General features: G+C 39.1%; 1 protein-coding gene across 1 annotated transcript in view; it reads left to right on the plus strand.

The window, feature by feature from the left end:
• UBXN4 (UBX domain protein 4) overlaps positions 1-22255 on the plus strand; it is a 42871-nt gene that overhangs the window by 14616 nt on the left and 6000 nt on the right. Inside the window, exons 5-11 of the mRNA XM_007964853.3 lie at positions 56-230; positions 6547-6640; positions 12113-12167; positions 12914-13078; positions 14677-14804; positions 18479-18581; positions 21240-21371. Of these exons, the coding sequence (XP_007963044.1) occupies positions 56-230; positions 6547-6640; positions 12113-12167; positions 12914-13078; positions 14677-14804; positions 18479-18581; positions 21240-21371 (852 nt within the window). The remainder of the gene's footprint in view (positions 1-55; positions 231-6546; positions 6641-12112; positions 12168-12913; positions 13079-14676; positions 14805-18478; positions 18582-21239; positions 21372-22255) is intronic.

A 22255-nucleotide genomic window follows, 5' to 3' on the forward strand; every position in this document is an offset into this window, starting at 1 on the left:
TAAGTTTAGATTCTTATCTATTAATTAAAATCCAATTTATTTATTTTCTCCCTAGATGCATTCGCTAAAAATTGAAGCATCAGTAGCAAATGGCAGTCAGTCCGAAAGTTCAGTGTCTACTCCATCTGCCTCATTTGAACCTAACAACACTTGTGAAAACTCTGAGTCCAGAAATGCAGAGCTTTGTGAGATACCACCCACTTCTGATACAAAGTCAGATACTGCAACAGGTAACTTTTAATATACCTTTTTGAGTACAATAGAAGCTCCTTCACTGCATTTTAATATTTAAATATTAATATTTTAAAAATAAATATATTGTATGTATTTTTCTTCACATTTATGTAGCTTAAAATTTAAGGATTGTATTAAATACACATGTCATTTAGTGGCAGAAGACGATAAAGTCAGTGAATGTCAACTTGACTCCCAAATAGTCAACAATCCAGAGCAGTTGATTTATAATTTCTGCTATTGCACTATATGCTTCAAGGAATGTCATGACACTGAGCAGTTTTATAAATCTCTTGCCTAGAGAATTCTGAAAGGTTCAAATGAACTAATGTATTATATTTGGAATTGTTTTTATAGCATGTAAAAAGCTATATAAATTTAAGAAAATAGTATTATGTGTATATTTTTTAATTAGAGGTAAAAGATAATTATGAAATAGAGCTTGTAGAAGTAAGAGGTGTGACTGTAAACTCATTGATAGAAGAGGCAAAAGAGAAATTTTATACTGAATTTTTGGGATTGTGGTTGGAGTTGTTTGGTGTAATGTAGCTTTGTATTAGGCTACCCAGGGGTAGATAAATCAAGGTGTCAGAATATTAGTGTCCTAAAAGATGATTCTACTCCAGCATCCCACACAAATAATCATCAGGCTTTTATCTGAATGCATTCAATGATGGGAAGCTCATTACCTTGCTAGGATGCCTGTTCTGTTGTCGAACAGCTCTAGTTTTTAGAAAGAGTCTTCCTTATATTGAGCTGAAATTTGATGCCCCATAACTTCCTGTTAACATTAATGCTGCCTTGTGGAGTTACACATGACAGGTTTTGAGTATTTGAAGTACAGCTGTTTATCTCATTTTGAGGTTTTACATCCATGGATCATTCAACTTCTGGATGTGTACGGACCTGAGGGACTCTATTATGGATGTTCATTTAGGTCTACAACAGAATAATTACTTTAACTATATTTACCTGGATATATATCATTTCCAAAATTCTTCATTCCGTTTTGAAGATAGATTCGTGTTTCCCTCTGGTATAATATACCTTCAGCCTGAAAATTTTCCTTTAGCATTACTTATTGTACAGGTCTGGAGTTTTCTTTATGTGAAATGACTTTGTTTCATCTTCATTCTGGAAGGATGTTTTTGCTGGATATAAAAATTTTGTGTTTACAGTTACAGGTATTGTCCACCATGTTCTGGTCTTCATAGTGTTCTATGAGAAGTCTTCACAAGTTCTGATTGTTCCTCCCTGTAAGGAGTATGTTGGTTTTCTCTGGCTGCTTTCAGTATTTCTTTCTTTCTTTGGTTTTTAGCAATTTGACTGTGATATGCCTAAGTGTATTTTTCTTTGTATTTATCCTGTTTTTGGTTTGCCTAGTTTCTTGCATCTGTAAATGTGTGACTTTTACCAAGTTTGGGAAGTTTGGTCCATATATCTTGCTGGAATGAATTACATGTATATTAGGCTTCATGATGTTGCCCCACAGGTTTATTTTTTTCACTCTTATTTTTTCTTCTTCTTTGGATTGGATAATTCTGTTGATCTACAAGTTCACTGACTCTTTATCATCTCCATTCCGATGTTAAGCCCATCCAGTGAATTTTTTATTTTCGATAAAATTCTGTTATACATTTTTTTAGTTCTAGGATTTCTGTTCTATGTTATTATAGAGCTTTTTATTTTGAAATAGTTTGACTCATAAGTTACAACAGTTGTGCAGAATGAGTAGTCGTAATCTATGTTTTATTCTTTTAATTCATTTCAAGTGTATTTCCCTTTTCCTCATTTGAGTTATAATGGCTGCTTTAAAGTCCTTGTCTGACAGTTTCAATATCTAGCTCATCTGAGGATTAGTTTGTGTTGATCACCTTTACCCTTTAGAATGGGTCACATTTTGCTTTTTGTTTATATGTCAAAAAATGCTGGATTATGTCTTGTACATTGTCGTAGACACTCTGGATTTCATTGTATATTCCTGCAAAGAGTGTTGTTTTTGTTTTAGTAGACAGTTAACTTGGCTAGACTAAAACTGCAAGCTCTGGCTTATCTGAGGTGGGTAGCAGCTCTAATCTCAGTTTTTTGTAGCTTAAAAAAAATTTTTTTTTTTTTTTTTTGGTCAGTTGTGATTGTTCACACCTATAATCCCAGTGCTTTGACAGGCCAAGGTGGGCAGATTGCTTGAGCCCAGGAGTTCGAGACCACCCTAGACAACATGGCAAAACTCTTGTCTCTACAAAAATACAAAATTAGCCAGGTGTGGTGGTACATGCCTGTAATTTCAGCTATTTAGAAGGCTGAGAGATGGGAGGGTTGCCTAAGCTGGGGAGGTTGATACTGCAGTGAGCTGTGATCATGTCACTGCAGTCCATCCTGGGTGACAGAGCCAGACCCTGTGTCTAAAAAAAAAATTTTTTTTTTCTTTTTGGGACGGTGTCTGGCTCTGTCTCCCAGGCTGGAGTGCGGTGGCACAAACACAGCTCACTATAATCTCCAACTCCTGGGCTCACGTGATCCTCCTTTTTCAGCTGCCTGAGTAGCTAGGACTCCAGGTGTGCACCACCACACCTGGCTAAATTTTTTTTTTTTTTTTTTTTTTTTGAGACGGAATTTTGCTCTTGTTGCGCAGGCTGGAGTGCAATGGTGCGATCTTGGCTCACCACAACCTCCACCTCCCGGGTTCAAGCGATTCTCCTGCCTCAGCCTGCTGAGTAGCTGGGATTACAGGCATGCGCCACCACACCCGGCTAATTTTGTATTTTTAGTAGGGACAGGTTTCTCCATGTTGATCAGGCTGGTCTCAAACTCCCGACCTCAGGTCATCTGCTTGCCTTGGCTTCCCAAAGTGGTGGGATTATAGGTATGAGCCACCATGCCCAGCCTAATTTTTAAGTTATATTCTTTGCAGAGATGGGGTCTCACTGTGTTACTTAGGCTGTCTCAAACTCCTGTCCTCCAGTAATCCTCCTGCCTTGCCCTCTGAAAGTGCTGGGATTACAGGCATGGGCCATTGCATCCAGGCCTGTAACTTTAAAAAAAAAAAAAAAAATTATTATGGAAAATTTCAAACATATACAGAAATCGAAAAAAAAATAATATAAGAAAACCTCATTAATCCATTGCCTAGCTTCATGGCCAATATTCTCATCTGTGCCCTCCATTCCTCTTCTTTTTCCACTTATTTAGAACAAATCTCAAGTGAAATATTTCAGTATGTATCTCTAAAATATAAGGAAGGAATATAAATCTTTTAAGATTATATATAGTTGCCTTTTAAAATAATTTTTTTTTTTTTTTTTTTTTTTTGAGACAGTCTCTCACTCTGTTGCCCAGGCTGCAGTGCAGTGGTGTGATCTCGGCTCTCTGCAACCTCCACCTCCCGGGTTCAAGTGATTCTCCTGTCTCAGCCTCCTGAGTAGCTGGGATTACAGGCATGCACCACCACACCCAGCTAATTTTTGTATTTTTAAGAGAGACGGGGTTTCACCGTGTTGACCAGGCTGGGCTCAGGTGATACGCTCGCTCGCCTCAGCTCCCAAAGTGCTGGGGTTGCAGGCGTGAGCCACCGCACCTAGCCAAAATAAATTTTAATTATGTAAATTTGCAAGCATTTCTAGAGAGAGAACAGAATAACGAACTCGAGGTACTCATCCTGCGTGAGTGATTCCTGTTATTCGGTCGGTTTTTGTTATCTGTCTCCCCGTATGACCATCTCTCCCAGGTTATTTTGAAGCAAATCTCAGGCATTTATATGCTTTCATCTTTTAAAATATCAGTATCTAAAAGATAAGAAATTTTAAAAAATAACCACAGTACTATTATCAAAGCCAGAGAGTTTAATAGTAATCCTTTTTGTCATCAATTATCTAGGCAATATTTATATTACACTTTTTTTTCTGTTCGATATATTGCTATTGGTTGATGTGTTTTTAAATTTAATATGTAGATTTCTGCTCTCCCTGGTAGTTTTTCCTATAGTTTTCCACATTCTGGATTTTACTGCATCCCCATGGAATTGTGTAAGATGTTCCTCTGTCCCCTTTATTCCTCTAAATTTGTAAAGCTACAGATTTGGTCAGGTCAGCTTCATTATTCTTTCTGACAAGACCACTTTATAGATGATGATGTATATTTCTCTCAGGAGATACATTACGCTTGTTATTCCAGTTGGCTTTTTAAGCCTAAAGGCAGAACTTCTCTTAATACATTTTTATTATTTTTATCAGTTGTTTTAGCTTATTGAGGGTTTTTTTCAATCCAGAATTTTTTTTTTTCTTTTGAGACAGAGTCTCGCTTTGTCACCCAGGCTAGAGTGCAGTGGTGCGATCTTGGCTCACTGCAGCCTCTGCCTCCCAAATTCAAGTGGTTCTTCTGTCTCAGCCCCCCAAGTAGCTAGGATTACAAGCACCCACAACCATGCCCAGCTAATTTTTGTATTTTTAGTGGTGACGAGGTTTCATCATTTTGGGCCAGGCTGGTCTCAAACTCCTGACCTCAAATGATCTACCCACCTCGGCCTCCCAAAGTGCTGAGACTACAGGCGTGAGCCACCAAACGCGACCTAGAATTTTTCATTTAGGAATTAGCAGTTAAATATGAGTGTTAATAAGCTATTTCACACAATTTTGGGTCACCCATGAAGTTACACATGGGCCAGGTACAGTGACTCATGCCTGTGATCGCAGTACTTTGGGAGGCCAAGATTACTTGAGCTCAGGAGTTCAAGACCAGCCTGGGCAGGGTGACAAAACCCAGTCTCTGCACAAAATACAAAAATTAGCCAGGCATGTTAGCATGCACTTGTAGCCCCAGCTACTAGGGAGGCTGAAGTAGGAGGATGACTTGATCCCAGGAGGCGGAGGTTGCAGTGAGCCAAGATCATGCCACTGCTCCCCAGCCTGGGCAACAGAGCTAGACCCTGTCACAGAAAAGAAAAGTTACAAATTTATATTTTACATCTTCAAGTCACTTATAAAAACACCAAAGGCAGAGAACTCTGTGACATACAATTGGAAATCTTCCTCTGTATGACATCTATCCATTTCTCATTGAGTATGAGTCGTAGATTCACCTAACTGTACTCCTGTTAAACACTTTTCCCCCATCTTGTCCACAAGTTATCTTCATAAGATGTTAAATTTTTGCTGATAATAAGACATGTCCTCAGCATTCATTTTATTTGCTAAAGAAAGGTGGTTAATTTCCTGTTGAGCCTCTACTGGCTGCTAGTGGTTACCACTTCTTATCCAAGAGCTGCATTCGGTGATACACTGGTAAACGTTTATCAGAAGTCTCTGTGGAAGCAAAGGTCCATATTTGTAGTATTTGCTGATTTCCAAGGTGTAAATACTCTCACTTTGTTGATTTCAAGCTACCTAGGTTATGCCCCTCAATGGGGAGGGGGAAGAGATATGCACCCTCATCTCTACTTAGTCCTACTAATTATTTTTACTACTACTGTTGTAACGAAAATGCTTACCATGTGCCAGTCTCAGTTAAGTTCTAAGCATTTTACTTGTATTAACACGTATTTCTTATAGCAACTGTGTAAGATTACTATCCCCATTTTACTGATGAGGTACAGAGGGATTAAGAAACTTACTGAAATGACTTTGTGGCTCCAGGGTCCTTGTTCGCCAAAGACTGTAAAGAGGAATCAGGTTGGTGGCAAGTTGTAAGGAAGGGAATGATAGAGGTCTTCTAGAGCAGGCCAGGACAAAAGTCTATCTTTCAGGAAATCCTTCAAAGAAAACTAGCATAAAGAGGCTCTCTAAGGAACCACTCTAGTCAGCAGAAGCAGATTCCTTGGACCAGTGTAAGTCCAGAGCCATACTCAGGATCAAACCTGGCCTCTATTGCTCACTGCTCAATAGCCCAGCCACATTTTAATTAAAATTAGTTACAATTAAAATTTGTCCCTCACTTTCAGTAACCTCATTTTAGATGTTCAGCAGCCGCGTGTCTAGTGGCTGCTGTATTAGACAGTATAGATACTGGACAGCACTGCTCTAGAGTGAAGCCTACCCGTAGCCAGGCATGCCTCCTGCCAGACTGGTATTTCTTCATGTTTTACATCTGACCTTTACCTTGGTGATCTTAACTCGGTAACTGCCTTATTTCTATTTGTGAACAATTTTATCCATGTCTAAACTTTAGAATTACTAATAGCATATTTAACTCCTCCATTTTTAGGGAAAATATATAATGTTTAAGATACAAAATTATTAACAGATGCTATAACCTAGATTTATTCCTTTAAAAAGTTGCTTTAAATGCAGTATTCTTATTTCTTTTTATTTAATAATTAAGGAGGAGAACGTGCAGGCCATGCCACTTCCTCTCAGGAGCCTAGTGGATGCTCAGATCAGAGACCTGCAGAGGACCTCAACATCAGAGTGGAAAGGTTTGCTCTTCTTTTTGCAAATAGCATTTTGTTTAAGAAGACAGTGGTTTTCAGTTATTTCATTAATTTGAATTAAAACTAAAGTTATACAAATGAAGTTTTAGAATTCTGAGTTGAAATTTTTGATCACCTAACTAATTTGTATCCTTAAACATTACACTCTAAAACTTTTTATATGTCTGAAGTCACCAGTCAACTTTTGGTCTGATCATTCTAAGAATCCCCTTTTTAATGGTATTTTGGTACGTGGGTGTTTCCATCTGTCACTTCTGCTTTTATCTCTTTATGCCATAAGGATAATAAGCTCCAGATGGGCAAGAACTTCAGCTCATTTTATGACTATGTACTGAGCTTGAGTTCTGCATAAGTAGGTGTCTACTAAATGGCATTTTTCATTAGTTGGTCTAATAATCAGATACAAATTTCTGGCTCTTTGTAGTTTCTAGTATTTTTAATGATACAATAATTGTCAAATCGTAGTCTTTTATTACAGACGTGCACCACCACACCCAGCTAATTTTTTTTGTATATTTAGTAGTGACAGGGTTTCACCATGTTGGCCAGGCTGATCTTGAACTCCTGACTTCAGATGATCTGCTTGCCTTGGCCTCCCAAAGTGCTGGGATTACAGGCGTGAGCCACCGCACCTGGCCTGTTATGGCTTTTTGTTTGTTTGTTTTTGAGATGAAGTCTGGCTCTGTTTCCAGACTGGAGTGCAGTGGTGTGATCTCGGCTCACTGCAACCTCCTCCTCCCAGTTCAAGTAATCTTCATACCTCAGCTTCCTGAGTATCTGGGATTACAGGTGTGCGCCACTGTGACTGGCTAATTTTTGTATTTTTAGTAGAGATGGTTTTGCCATGTTGGCCATGCTGGTCTCGAACTCCTGGCCTCGGATGATCCACCGGCCTTGGCCTCTCAAAGTGCTGAAATTACAGGCTTGAGCCACCATGTCCGGCCAGGATATGCAATGTTTTATTAAAGCTAACAGATGTGAAATAGGAATCTTTTAACGAATCTTTAGTTAAAACGCATTATTTTGTTTATTTCATTATAGTTCCCTCCCCCCCACCCGAGACGGAGTTTTGCTCTTTCCCCCAAGCTGGAGTGCAGTGGCACAATCTCGGCTCACTACAACCTCCACCTCCTGGATTCAAGCGATTCGCCTGCCTCAGCCTCCCAAGTAGCTGAGATTACAGTTGCCCACCACCACGCCTGGCTAATTTTTGTGTTTTTAGTAGAGACGGGGTTTCACCATGTTGACCAAGCTAGTCTCGAACTCCTGACCTCAGGTGATCCTCCCGCCTCGGCCTCCCAAAGTGCTGGAATTATGGGCATGAGCCACCATGCCCAGCCATGTCATTATGTTTAAAATGGGCAGAATTATCTGGCAAAGATAATACATAGTACCATGAATTCCAGTCTTTTTATTTGAATAAGTTTCAAACCTCAATGTTGAAGAAATAGTGTAATGACCACCTTTCAATTTTTTTTCTTTTTTTTTTCTTCTGATTCATTTGAAAGTTGCAGACATAATTTCACTTCATGCCTAGATACCTCAGCATGCATCTCCTAGGAAGACATTGGCTGAGGGTCTGTGGGCCTTGAGCAAGGACTCCAGCCTAGGCCAGGATCTGGGGATCTGTGCTCACAGACCCATGTCCTGCCCCTTCTGGCACCCAGGCAGGCACAGTGACCATTAATAAGTAGATGCCAGCCAGGCACAGCGGCTCACACCTGTAATCCCAGCACTTTGGGAGGCCGAGGTAGGTGGATCAACTGAGGTCAGGAGTTTGAGACCAGCCCGAGCAACATGGTGAAACCCTGTCTCTACTAAAAATACAAAAATTACCTGGACATAGTGGTGGGTGCCTGTAATCTCAGCTACTCGGGAGGCTGAGGCAGGAAAATTGCTTGAATCCAGGAGGTAGAGATTGCAGTGAGCTAAGATTATGCCATTGCACTCCAGCCTGGGCAACAAGAGAGAAAATCCATCTCCAAAAAAAAAAAGTCAATGCCCAAATGTAGAAGTTATGGAACAGTCAGTTTGTTACTAAATTAGATGCAGTGTAGCTTTTCACCCAGATTAAAACAAACTTGCATTTGTATTTCTCAGAAGAAAATTCTACAAATGGTCTGTAAATACATTTATACACCATTTTCAGATGGTGTATATTTTCAGATATAAACACAATACCATTATCATACTCGAGAAATTCTAAATTGATACAGTAAGATTATCTAATTTGTTGTTTAAATTCAGATTTCCCAGTTGCTCCAATAATGGCCTTTTTAACTTTTTTTTCCTTGATTCAAGATCCAGTCAAGGATTGTTCATTGCATTTAGTTTAGGCTCTAAATCCAAGGCATTTCTATTCTTGTTTAAATTTTTGATGATTTAGACATTTTGAAGAGTCTAGGTTAGTTGTTTCTACAGTGTCCTTTGATCTGGTCCCTGTTCTATCATTAGATTCAGATTAAACTCTGATAAGAACATTACCAAGATAATGTTTTGTCCTTTCCATTACTCATATCAGGAGACAAGTAATATCAGATGTATGCGTTATTGGAAATGTAAAGTTTATTTGGTTAGGATAGTATCTGTTGGGTACCCTTTTCTTTTTCTAATATATAAGTTGTCTATGGGGTGATTCTTTGAAACGGTAAATATCCTACTGCTTAAAAACTTTCACCCACTAGTTTCGGCATTCATTGATTTTTGCTGTAATCACCTATTTCATTGATGTTTAAAAATTGTGGTATTTTTCTCATTCAATTTTTTCTACGTTATCAGCTAGCATTCTTCTGTAGAGAAATGCTTTCATCTATCCCCTCTACTTTCCATCTGCTCACCCCCGCTGCCTTTTTCCAGTCTTACTGGACACCAGCACCCAGATGAAGGAATAGAAAATTACCAGTGCTCGTCTGGCGCAGTGGCTCACGCCTGTAATGCCAGCACTTTGGGAGGCCGAGGTGGGCGGGACACTTGAGATCAGGAGTTCGAGACCAGCCTTGCCAACATGGTACAACCTTGTCTCCACTAAAAATACAAAAATTAGCCGGGCGTGGTGGTGTGCATCTGTAGTCCCAAGCTACTGAGAAGTCTGAGGTCGGAGAATCACTTGAACCCGGGAGGCAGAGGTTGCAGTGAGCCGAGATCATGCCACTTCACTTCTGGGCAACAAAGTGAGACCTTGTCTCAAAAAAAAAAAAAAAAAAAAGAAAATTAACGGTACCTAACCAGCTTTCCTTATGCCCCTTTCCAATTATGGATTCCCTCTGTAAAATGATCACTATCCTGAATCTAACACTGTAGGTTAGTCTGTTTGTGAACTTTGTGATGGAATCATCCAACATGTATTTTTGTATTTGATCTCCTTTGTTTAGCTTTGTATTTTGAGGCTTATCCATGTTGCATGTTGCAGTAATTGGTGCACTCTCACTACTTTATAGTATTCTATTTGACTCTACTATGATTTATTAATCCATTCTACTGTGGTGGGTATTAGGATTGTTTTCTCTTTGGGGCTATTTGAATGGAACTGCCATGAGGAACATTCTTGTATATGTCTTGGTGAACATGTGTACACATTTCTTCTGTGCATATCTATGAAAAGCAGGAATTTCTGGGTTACAGATACTGATCAAACAGCTTTCCAAAGTGGTTAAGCCAATTTACAGTTCCTCTTAGCAGTTAAGACATGTCACAGATGCTTTTTTTTTTCTCTCATGTGTTACTATCCATTTCTCTCTTCTTTTTGGTGCACAAATTGCCCCAAATTTGACTTGTTGGAATCCCCTTCATATTGGGTCTTCTGGCTTTTTGACATGTCTCCAACATTCCTTGAGTACTCACTCCTTTGATTGCTGGCACACGTTCAGCTGAGTTCTAATAAATGTATATACCAAACACTTGTAGAGAAAATACCATTTTTTCATTTAAAAAAATGAAATATAATTCACTAGCATGAAATTGAAAGTGTACAATTCAGTGAGTTTTAGTATATTCACAAGGTTGTGCATCCATTACCATTGTCTAATTTCAGAATCATTATTTTATTTTTTAATTTTTTTACTTTTTTGAGATGGAGTCTCGCTCTGTTGCCCAGGCTGGAGTGCAGTGGCGCCATCTCGGCTCACTGCAACCTTCACCTACTGGGTTCAAGTGATTCTCCTGGCTCAGCCTCCTGAGAAGCTGGGATTACAGGCGCACGCCACCACACCCAGCTATTTTTTGTATTTTTAGTGGAGACAGGGTTTCACCATGTTGATCAGGCTAGTCTCAAACTCCTGACCTTGTGATCTGCCCAGCTCGGCCTCCCAAAGTGCTGGGATTACGGGCATGAGCCACCGTGCGTGGCCTATTTTTTAGTTTTTGAGATGAGATTTCATTACATTGCATGCTACCATACTCAGCTAATTTTGTATTTTATATATATATTTTTTTTTTTTATTTTTTTTTTCCTGAGGCAGAGTCTCACTCTCTCGCCCAGGCTGGAGTACAGTGGCATCATCTCGGCTCACTGTAACCTCCGCCTCCTGGCGGTTTGAGCCAGGTCTGAGCCACCGTGCCCAGCCTAATTTTTTATTTTTTGTAAAGATGGGGTCTCAAGTTGTTGCCCGGACTGGTTTCAAACTCCAGGGCTTAGGCCGCCCTCCTGCCTCAGCCTCCTGCAGTGCTGTGATTACAGATGTGAGCCACCACACCCAGCCTCCATTTGTTTGTTTGTCTATTTCAGACAGGGATCTCCCTTTGTCACCCAGGCTGGAATGCGGTAGCGCGAACGTGGCTCACTGCAGCCTCGACCTCCCGGCTCAAGCAATTCTCTCACCTCAGCCCCGATAGACAGGGTTTTGCCATGTTGCTCAGGCTGGTCTTTAGCTCAAGAGATCCAACCACCTCGGCCTCCCAAAGTGTTGGGATTACAGGCGTGAGCCACTGTGCCCGGCCTCCATTCATTTTTAATTGATGAACTTCTTACAGTTGAGAATCAAGTTGGTGTTAGTAATTTAGTATTAATAATTTGCTGGCCTTAAGTTTTTGTTTTTATTTTTACAGTTTTTTTTTTTTTGTTTTTTTTTTTTTTTGTTTTGTTTTGTTTTGTTTTTTTTACTATAGTGCTGTTTACTTTTATATAAGGAGTAGAGCATTTATCAGTCACTGATTTATATATTTGCTTGAAAATGTATTTGTAGATTTTAAAGTCAGTATCAGGTAAATCAGAAGGAAAAAGGGAAACTAATCATAAGTGGGAAGTGAGGCATTTAGACTGAAGCTAGGCTTCTGATGGGCTCTCGTTGACTCCAGGATTTCTGTAGGAGCCTGAAGCCAGGCAGATAAATTGTTGCTTGCTTTTTGTTTGTTTATTTCTCCAATTGTTTTAGCTAAATCCATCTCCTAAATATGTTTTATATTAATATGATGTGTCTCAATTAGTGTGGTGTTTTTTTGCTTGTTTTTTTTTAAATACAGACTAACAAAAAAACTTGAAGAAAGGAGAGAAGAGAAAAGAAAAGAGGAAGAACAGGTAAAGTTCATGCAGTTAGCATTGTTTTATCCTGTCATTAACTGAGGTTATGATTGATTATTCTATTCAGTGTGGCAGGCCTAGGGTGACTTCCTAGTTTTAGTTCAGTGTTGCAGCACTACGAAGATAATTCCTGTTTTCTCTAGTAGAGTCATAGGATATACATTTTTTGTGTTCTTTTCGTAAATTGCTACGAATAAATTAAACCATGCTTTTTCCCTCTGCAATGATTTTTTTATACTAAGAATGAAGGGACGAGAGCGAAAATTGTTTGGCTTGAGGCAGAACAAAGTTTTAGTTCATTTTTGTGAAAAAATGTGTAGACATTTTGCTGAATTTTTCCTCTCCTGTTAAGCATTCTAGCACATGGTTCATTTTTCTCACCATGTGTACCTAACTGTGTAGCATTTCTTTGGAGTTCTAATGTAGGAAGGTTACCATTTCATTCAAGCCAAATACATGACCGCCATCTTGTCCCTGAAGGGTAATATATTTAACTTCATGACTAAAGGCCTGTAATTATGCTTGCCTTCAACTTCCGCTGACTACATTATTATCTTAACAGACCACTGGCAATGATTTGTAGATTGATAGACATTTGACCATTAACCATGCCATTAATAAACTTGTCTAGACTTACATTTTATGAAGTTTTATTTTTTTAACTGCAGTTTTCCTTACATTCAAAATATCTGGGGCAGATTTTCAAGTTGTTTTTGGATCATAAAACTTTTTCTTTAATTCAGAGAGAGATTAAGAAGGAAATTGAGAGGAGAAAAACTGGAAAAGAAATGTTGGATTATAAAAGAAAACAAGAAGAAGAATTAACAAAAAGAATGTTGGAGGAAAGAAACAGAGAAAAGGCAGAAGATAGGGCAGCTCGAGAACGTATAAAACAGCAGATTGCATTGGTAAGTCTTAAGTTTCCAGACATTCATGAAATTGTTTTTCTGTGCACAGTAGTTTTAGATTACTACCAGACTGTGCACACAAAAATAGTAGTTTTTAGTGTCTCAAAGACTACCAATGATGAGCTTCCTTTTATTAGAAATTGTAAATGAATTAAAATAGTTAAGATTAAAATTGAGTTGAGTTTTTTCAAAGTGATTTTTATTCATATTTTTTTAATTTATAACTTTTATCAACATTCAGAAAGCAGCTTTTAAAGATTCCCTGGAAAATAAGCTAAGTGCCTGGTAGTCTTCTCTAATCACAGGCACACTTTTTTGCAACATTCAAAGGATTTAGGCACATCATAAAGCTTACTTTGCAACAATTGCTTTTAGAATTCATCAGCTGCAATACATATTAAAACCATCCCGCCAGGTGTGGCTCATGCCTGTAATCCCAGCACTTTGGGAGGCCAAGGCAGGCTGATCACTCGAGGTCAGGAGTTCAAGACTTGCCTGGCCCATGTGATGAAACTCGTCTCTACTAAAAATACAAAAATTAGTCAGGTGTGGTGGTGGGTGCCTGTAATCCCAGCTACTTGGGAGGCTGAGGCAGGAGAATCACTTGAACCCGGGAGGTGGAAATTGCAGTAGGCTGACATCGTGCTATTGTACTCCAGCCTGGGCAACAAAAAGCAAAACTGCATCTCAAAAAAAAGAAAGAAAACCATCCGTACCTTAATATTTTTTGTTCATTTGGTCAGTCAACAAGTTTTTGTTGAGCATTCATTATTTATTTATTTTTGAGATGGAGTTTTAGCCTTGTTGCCCAGGCTGGAGTGCATTGGTGCAATGTCGGCTCACTGCAACCTCCGCCTCCCGAGTTCAAGCAATTCTCCTGTCTTAGCCTCCCAAGTAGCTGGGATTACAGGCGCGTGCCAGCATGCCTGGCTAATTTTTGTATTTTTAGTAGAAACGGGGTTTCATCACATTGGTCAGGCTGGTCTCGAACTCCTGACTTAAGGCGATCCACCCACCTCGGCCTCCCAAAGTGCTAGAATTACAGGCCCAGCATTTATGATGTGCCAGACCTCGTTCCAGTCTTGGAGATACAATAGTGAGCAAATTCCTGTCCTTGTTTCTTTAATAATAATTCTGGTCTCCCGACAGTTGATAAAACTAAAAAATAACAGTTCCAGAATGTTAAAGTTTGTGTATAGTGTTAGAGATTTCAGGCAGCAAGGCACAGTGGCTCACAACTGTCATCCCAGAATTTTGGGAGACCGAGGTGGAAAGATTGCTTGAAACCAGGAGTACGAGACCAGCCTGGGCAACAAAGCGAGACCCCACCTCTACAAGAAAAGAAAAAAATTAGCTGGGCATGGTGGCATGCACCTATAGTCCCAGCTACTCTGGAAGCTGAGGTGGGAGGATTGCTTGAACCCCAGTGTTCAGAGGCTGCAGTGAGCTATGATTGTGCCACTGCACTCCAGCCTTGATGACAGACCAAGACCCTGTCTCTTAATAAAAAAAAGAATTCCATGCATATTTGTGTTTGGAATTGTGTGAATTGACCATTCTGGCAGTAAAGCTAATTGGTTTTTAATGATGTTTTAAAGGACCGTGCAGAGAGAGCTGCTCGTTTTGCAAAGACAAAGGAAGAAGTAGAGGCTGCCAAAGCTGCTGCCTTGCTAGCCAAACAGGCAGAAATGGAAGTCAAGAGGGAATCTTACGCAAGAGAAAGAAGGTACTTTATTTCATGCTGAAATATCTCTCCACATAGGGGCTGAGGAGAATGATTACAGGCGGTTTTTAACACTAATGTGTACTGTGGTTATAAGCAGTCAATTCCAGAGGGACATATTGATTAATTTGACAGCTCCCAGTGATATTTATCATTTCGTGTTAGTGTACACTAAAAAAGTACTACATAAATAACTTTAAAAGAGGGCCCAATAAATATCTGTTTTCCAAAGACAGAAATGATTTGTAACCAAACAAATATAATGTTTATCTCATACGTATTAGGATTCTTCAGTTGTCAGAATCCCCCATCAGATAGTTTTAAGCAAAAGAGGAAACGTGTTGGCTCTGCAGTTCAGAAATCCAAGGGTGAATTTGGTTAGGCATGGCTGTTTCCAGTGATCTAAAGGATATCATTAAAATTTCTCTCTCTCTTTTTAATTCTTGGTTTCTTCTGTTTTAGCTTCATTCTCAGAGAAACTCTCCATGGTGTCAGGAGAGCCCAGCACCTCCTGGCACTTTCAGGACCTTGAATTCACGATCCCAGACAGAAGAGATTAACCTTTTCTCTCTCATGCTTGTATTGAGAATGAGAATTCCGATTGCCCCTGTTTGGATCATGTGGCCACCTTCAGACTAGTCAGTGTCCTCATATGTGGGCCCTCTGGTTGGAGGAGGTGACATGTCCAACCTTGTGGCGAAGGAGGTGGGGGAAATGTTACTGATAATTATACCAGAATGAATGACACATAGCAGGGTAAGAAGGCAGTTCCCAAAACAAAAATATGTTGAAAAGACAAAAAAAGTTTAGATTTCCAGTACACCTTGCTGGTTGGATTATGGTTAATACTTATTGTCTTCTCTGCCTTTTCATATTTCCATATTGGACAGTTAACAAGTAGTATTTTGTAATCAGAAAAATTACTTTTTAAAAATAATTTTCCAAAAATAATGAAGTAATAAATTTAACAAAAGTGTAAGATTTGTGTGCTAAAAATGACAAAAACATTGTTGAAAGATTTAAGACCTAAATACATGGAAAGTATCCTATGTTCATAGATAAGAATACTTAATATTGTTAAGATGATAATCCTCCCCAAACTGATCTATAGAGTCAACATTCCTACCAAAATTCCAGCTGGCTTTTTTCCATAAATTATAAACCTAAAATTCATATGGAAATGCAAAAAACACAATAGTTAATCTGGAAAATGAAGATGGATGACTCATACTTCCTGATTTTCAAACTTACTACAAAGCTATACAGTGACGTAATGATATAAGATGAACGTATGGACCAGTGTAATAGAATGGAGTCTCTAGAAATAAACCCTTACATTTATGAACTGTTTATTTTTGAAAAGGGTACCAAGACTATTGAGTGGGAAAGAAGAATCTTTTCAACAAAACGTGCTTGGACAACTGAATAGCTACATGCAAAATAATGAATTTGGACCTTTACCTCACACCACGTACAAAATTAACTCAATGGATCATCTACTAAAAAGTAAAACTGTAAAAAATATATATTCTTAGAGGAAAAAAGAGGAGTATATTTTTGTGATTTAGGAGTAGCCAATAGATTGTTAGACATGGCACTAAAAGCACAGGAACAAAATTTAAAAATAGATAAATCAGACTTCATCAAAATTTAAAACTTTTGTGCTTTGAAGGATATCATCAAGAAACAACTGACTGGGTGTGGTGGCTCACGCCTGTAATCCCAGCACTTTGGGAGGCCAAGGCGGGTGAATCACGAGGTCAGGAGAGCAAGACCATCCTGGCCTACACGGTGAAACCCCGTCTCTACTAAAAACACAAAAATTAGCCGGGCGTGGTGGCACATGCCTGTAATCCCAGCTACTTGGGAGGCTGAGGCAGGAGAATCACTTGAACCCGGGAGTTAGAGGTTGCAGTGAGCCAAGATTGCCACTACACTCCAGCTTGGCAACAGAATGAGACTCCATCTCAAAAAAAAAAAAAAAAAAACTGCAAAGAAGCTGGGCGTGGTGGCTCACGCCTGTAATCCCAGCACTTTGGAAGACTGAGGCAGGCGGATCACTTAAGGCCAGGAGTTCAAAACCAGCCTCGCCAACATGGCAAAACCCCGTCCCTACTGAAAATACAAAAATTAACTAGGCATAGTGGTGCACACCTGTAATCCCAGCTACTCAAGAGGCTGAAGCATGAGAATCGCTTGAACCAGGGAGGCAGAGGTTGTAGTGAACCGAGATGGTGCCACTGCACTCCAGCCTGGGTGACAGAGTGGGACTCTGTCTCAAAAAAAAAAAAAAAAGAGTGCAAAGAACAACCCATAGAATTGGAGAAAATATTTGCAAATCATATATTTGATAAGAGACTTGTGTTTAGATTATAAAAAGAACCTATGACTCAATTATAAAGACACCCAGTTCAAATATGTGGAAAGGATTTGAATAGACATTTCTCCAAGGAAGATATACAAATGGCCAGTAAGCACATGAAAAGATGTTCAAGATCATTAGTCACTAGGGAAATCAAGTGAAACCCACAATGAGATACTGTTTCACACCCACTAAGTATGCCTACATGTAAAGAGAAAGTAATAAGTGTTTGTGAGGATGTGGATAATTGGGAACCTTTCTGTGTTACTGGTGGGATTGTAAAATGATATAGCCACCTTGGAAAACAGTTTGCTAGTAACGCAAAATGTTAAACATAGTGTTATCATAGGACCCAGCAGTTCTACAGCAGCAGTTTATACAGCAGTTTATATCCAAGAGAATTGAAAACGTCCACACAAAAACCTGTACATGAGTATTCCTAGCAGCATTAGTCAAAATAGCTAAAATGTGTTAATAACCCAAATGTCCAGCAACTGAAGAATGTGTAAATTGTATCTCATACAACAAAGTTTTTCAGCAATAAGAATAAGAACTGATACATGCAACAACTGAACCTTGAAAATACAATTTCCATGAAAAAAACAAGTTACAAAGGTCACATACTGTATGATTCTATTATATGACATACCCAAAATAGACAAATTCATAGTAGATTAGTGGTTGCCAGGGTCTGGAAGAGGGAGGTATGGGGAGTGACTGCTAATGGGGTTGGAGTTCCTTTTTGGCATGATGCAAATGTTCTGGAATTAGATGATGATGATAGTTGCACAAGTCTGAATATATTTAAAAACCACTGAATTGTACACTTTAAAAGGCTTAATTTTTGTTTATTTGAGATGGAGTCTCACTCTGTTGCCCAGGCTGGAGTGCAGCAGCGTGATCTCGGCTTACTGCAACCTATGTCTCCCGGGTTCAAGCAATTCTCCCTGCCTCAGCTTCCTGAGTAGCTGGGATTACAGGCATACACCACCATGCCCAGCTAATTTTTGTATTTTTTAGTAGAGAGAGGGTTTCGCCACGTTGGCCCGGCTGGTCTTGAACTCCTGACCTCAGGTGATCTGCCCGCCTTGGACTCCCAAAGTGCTGGGATTATAGGCGTGAGCCACAGCAGCCAGCCTAAAAGGGTTAATTTTTTAAGATGAATCTCAGTAAAGCAGTTATTAACAAATAAAAAGATCTGATATGGTGGAAAAAACTATTGTCATTTCACATTTCCACTTCCATTTTCTGTAACTTACTGATATTGTTAATATACAGAGGTGAAGATTGTGACTTTAATTTTCTTTTTTGATAGCACTGTTGCAAGAATTCAATTCCGTCTTCCTGATGGTTCTTCCTTTACAAATCAGTTCCCTTCTGATGCTCCTCTAGAAGAGGCAAGGCAGTTTGCTGCACAGGTAAATTTATGTCTTGAGTTGTAGTAAAAATAGATGTATAGGTTACTAAATTGTAGGAAGGGAAAATTTCAAAGCAGAAGTTGAATGTGAATAAATTGTGACCTCTCCAGGAGGGAGGCACAAGACACCTCTGAGATACTGTGGAAATTCTGTTGTGTGTTAGTGTATATGGGAGCAACATATCTGCTTTGTGTGCAGAAGTGGGAATTTGCTGATACTGTACAGTAGGTCCTGGGAACTTTTCTTTTTTAAAATTTTTTGAGACAGGATCTCACTGTGTTGCCTAGGCCAGAGTGCAGTGGTGCGATCACAGCTCCCTGCAGCCTCGACCTTCTGGGCTCAAGCGACCCTCCCACCTCAGCCTCCCAAGTAGCTGGAACTTACAGATACTGCCATGCCTTGCTAATTTTTGTACTTTTTGTAGAGACAGGGTTTCACCATGTAGCCAGGCTGGTCTTGAACTCCTGGGCTCAAGCATTCCTCCCACCTCAGCCTTGCAATGTGTTGGGATTACAGGCATGAGCCACCTAGCCCAGCCACTGGGAACTTTTTTCACTGATTAGTAGACTCATTGGAGGAGTGACAAGCAAGTAGATTTCCCAAAGGTCTAATGTGAGGGAGTTGTCCCACTACCCTGAAATGGAAGCAATTTTTCTCAGTCCTCTCTCCATTTCCACAGATTGCTTAAGGGCTGGTCATTTTCCTACGATCTACCTGTTGGCTAAACAAAAAGAGGCAGTAAACTTTATTGACAATAGTATCTTCTTCAGGAATTTACTTCCAAAAGGTGGCTTTACTCAAAATCTGAATGGAATGTCTTAAGATATAAGTAGTTTTCAATTTGTTTTTAGTTCCTGATTGATTCCTTATTCAAAATGGATTCTGAGTATCAGATGTCCTTTGAGTTCTAGGCTCATTATATGTATCAGTATTTTTTTCATATATATAACTTCAAGGTTAAAATTAGGGAGTTGGATTCAGATCTTTCCGCCAGACCTTTTCTCCCCATTTTGGGCTTCTTACTTACAGGTTTCAAGAGAAGGACACCTCAAAAGCTGTTCACCTTCTTGCACTGGTGAATTAGGGTAGACCATGTAAACATTGATTTTAAAAACTGTTTCCCCCTAAGCTTTATAGTAGAAACAGTCCCAAATAGACGCTTTCATTCCTCTTTTGTCTTGGAGCCTCCCACAATGTGTCCCCTATCCTGAGTTTCACTGCTTTTACCACAGGTAAATGAAGAAGTGACTACATGGGGAAAAGAGATCGTTGATCACATTTGTCCTATTAAAACTCCACCTCAGGCCAGGCATGGTAGCTCACGCCTGTAATCCCTGCACTTTGGGAGACTGAGGTGGGTGGATCACTAGGTCAGGAGTTCAAGACTAGCCTGACCAACATGGTGAAACCCCGTCTATTCTAAAAATACAAAAATTAGCCGGATGTGGTAGTGTGCACCTGTAATCCCAGCTACTCGGGAGGCTGAGGCAGGAGAATCGCTTGAACCCAGGAGGCAGAGGTTGCAGTGAGCTGAGATTGCACCACTGCACTGAAGTCTGTGCGACAGAGCAAGATTCCATCTCAAAAAAAAAAAACAAAAAGCAGGCCGGGCGCGGTGGCTGACACCTGTAATCCCAGCACTTTGGGAGGCTGAGGCAGGCGGCTCACGAGGTCAAGAGGTCGAGACCATCCTGGCTAACATGGTGAAACCCCGTCTCTACTAAAAATACAAAAAATTAGCCAGGCGTAGTGGCAGCGCCTGTAGTCCCGGCAACTCGGGAGGCTGAGGCAGGAGAATGGCGTGAACCCGGGAAGTGGAGCTTGCAGTGAGCCTAGATCGTTGCCACTGCACTCCAGCCAGGGTGACAGAGCGAGAGTCTGTCTCAAAAAAACAAAAACAAAAAACTCCACCTCAGTACAGTTACCAAGGTTTGTATTTTTATATGTCTTTAGAACAGTGAGGGGTATGTGTGATCTACGGTAAAAAAAATAAATTAAAAAAAATAAACTACAAAAAAGTTAATCTCCTTCTTTGGAATCTTCTAGGGAAAGATACACAGATGTCTAAGATTTTACAGTGATCTTTGTATATAGAGACTTAAAATTGTGAGGGTAATTATGGTGCTGTCCATTGTATGTTCCTGGATCTGGGATTGTGTGTATCATGTAGGTTAATTATGGACCATTTGTGCCTTGAGACAAGGAGGAGGCTACATTTCCTGAAGGTATATATGAGGGAAATACTGATCTAGTCCAGATTCTTAATAGGGATTACCTGTAATCCAAATGAGTGTTCATGAGACATTAATGTAAGTTTGCCAAAGGATAGTGAAAACCTAATGATGAACTGCAGCAGTACTTAAAGGAGATACACAATTGTCCATTTTTACTCAATTTATTTGTGTTTTTAGGAACTACATTTTGCTATTTTGTGGTCATCTTTGAGTTATAGAAGCTTTTAAAAACTGTTTGGATTTGATAGCTTTTCAGCTGCTTAGGAGCTGGAAGCACAATTTTATACCTTTTTTTGAGTTTACATGTAATGAACTTTTAAAATTAAGGCAATTTTAATTAAAGCAGTCATTTTGGATTCATCTGAGTAATGTAATATCTTACTTTTAAAGGCACCCTTGTAAGTTTTTAAAACTTATGTTACAGACTGTTGGCAACACTTATGGTAATTTTTCGTTAGCAACCATGTTTCCCAGGAGGGAATTTACCAAAGAAGATTATAAAAAGAAGTTACTGGATTTGGAACTTGCCCCAAGCGCTTCGGTGGTACTGTTGCCAGTATGTATATACAGATGCATTTTTTTCTCTTCTTATCATTATCTGTTTATCATACTCTTCATTTCCTACAGTTAGGGGAAAGGAAGTGCAGAAGTATACTGTGGGTAATTAAAATTCAAATTATCCAATAATTGGATGAATTTATGATTCCATTATCCTGTGCTTTATTTGTATTGCTGATATTACTTGTGAGACATGAAATAGTTTAATTTTCAACTTTTTCCTCACATATTTTTGTGTACGAAAAAATGACCAGTAGAAGACAATAAGAAATGCAGATTATCAGCCTAATCCACACACTTAGTGTCTTTTATTTATATACACTCTACTCTTTGCCAAGTTTTTTAAAAAAACATTATTTTAACATAAAAATAACATGAATATTCAAACAGATTATCCCATTTGATCTGCACAACAATATTTTAATCTCTGGTGAAGAAAAGAAGTTAAGACAGCTTAAATGACTGCTGCCAAGGTCCTACCTTAAGTGCCATAACTGGGATGAGAGCCTGGGTCTTCTGTGTCCTGGTTAACATAATTTTCCTTGCTCTATACTAGACATGTCCCCCACCCCAAAACAGCTCTCCAGTAATCAGGATTTCGTTGTTTAAACCTTTTTTTTAATCAGCAAGAAAGACTTTTCTTATAAAAGTTTAATATTCTTAAAAAATGGTTGGCTCATTTCACTGAGAACTACTTTCTAGTTTGTCTATTACAATTTCTCTTAAACAGAGCTCCAAATAATTATAACATACAATTACATACAATTGTATATATAATATACAGTATTATACAATTACAATATTGTATATATAATGTACAGTATTATACAATTATAACATTGTATATGTAATATACAGTATTATGCAGTTATAATATATATA

The sequence above is a fragment of the Chlorocebus sabaeus genome, chromosome 10 (assembly GCF_047675955.1).
Source record: "Chlorocebus sabaeus isolate Y175 chromosome 10, mChlSab1.0.hap1, whole genome shotgun sequence".
NCBI lineage: Eukaryota > Metazoa > Chordata > Mammalia > Primates > Cercopithecidae > Chlorocebus > Chlorocebus sabaeus.